Here is a 698-nt window from a genome sequence, read left to right as displayed (position 1 = left end):
AAAATCTAAAATAGCTCTACCTTTTTCATTAGTCAACTGCAGAAAAGTATAGCTTAAAACCCTCTGAAATTTCTTCATTTTCATCCAAAATTTGCACGACCTGCTTAATGGAAGTTGTCTGAACTGTATGCGGGGCATCTTTGGAAGTACCTATTAGATGTGATAATTGGCTTCTAAGATAAGCAGCTCCACCCTTTTTTTCTACCCTCAACACGAGGACGCTTAGAATTGTTGGTGGGCTGGATTTTGAGGAGTTCCGAGCTGTGGAGATCGGGTGATGATAGGTTGATGACTTCATTCTCATGGCAACCACAACACCCTGTCTCACTTGGAGTGCATGCATATTTGTCTGTTGCGACGACACTCATAAACATCCGGTCCAACTTCTCCTCGAACCCGGGGTCAATTCCAAAAACTTTGTACTTCTTCGCTGCGGGAACCACCGGTAAAACCGTATTAAACACTTCAATTAGTATAAAAAAATAAAATTAACCAAATTAGATGAAATGAAAAATTGCTCACCACAAGTCTTTCTTTCCACCTCTCCTCTGAAGCTTCAATGGTTTGCTTCACCGGATCCCAACCGTTGATCGTCGTTTCAAATCATTTCAAATTTTCCAATTCTTCTTGAGTTGATCCCACTTATACTTCATCTGCATCCTACCATACACCCTGCCTATACTTTCCTTGAAGTTTTC

The 698-nt window shown here is 40.7% G+C and overlaps 1 protein-coding gene across 2 annotated transcripts in view; it reads right to left on the bottom strand.

Annotated features, from left to right (window-relative positions):
• The window catches only part of LOC110039105 (cytochrome c biogenesis protein CCS1, chloroplastic-like), an 11,418-nt gene extending 10,756 nt beyond the window's left edge, over positions 1 to 662 (bottom strand). The window contains exons 1-2 of one of the 2 annotated variants that reach the window (XM_020744061.1): positions 523 to 662; positions 21 to 430 (exon numbers count right to left, since the gene is read on the bottom strand). In XM_020744061.1, coding sequence (XP_020599720.1) covers positions 21 to 138 — 118 coding nt within the window. In that variant the 5' untranslated portion in view covers positions 139 to 430; positions 523 to 662. Of the gene's footprint in view, positions 1 to 20; positions 494 to 522 lie in introns of those variants that run through there. The other variant, XM_020744062.1, reaches the window with a different exon arrangement.
• Positions 663 to 698: the final 36 nt, after the last annotated feature.

Source organism: Phalaenopsis equestris, unplaced genomic scaffold, assembly GCF_001263595.1.
Source record: "Phalaenopsis equestris unplaced genomic scaffold, ASM126359v1 Scaffold235272, whole genome shotgun sequence".
Classification (NCBI taxonomy): domain Eukaryota; kingdom Viridiplantae; phylum Streptophyta; class Magnoliopsida; order Asparagales; family Orchidaceae; genus Phalaenopsis; species Phalaenopsis equestris.
Note: the sequence above shows the minus strand (reverse complement) of the source record. Positions and strands in the feature narration are given on the sequence as shown.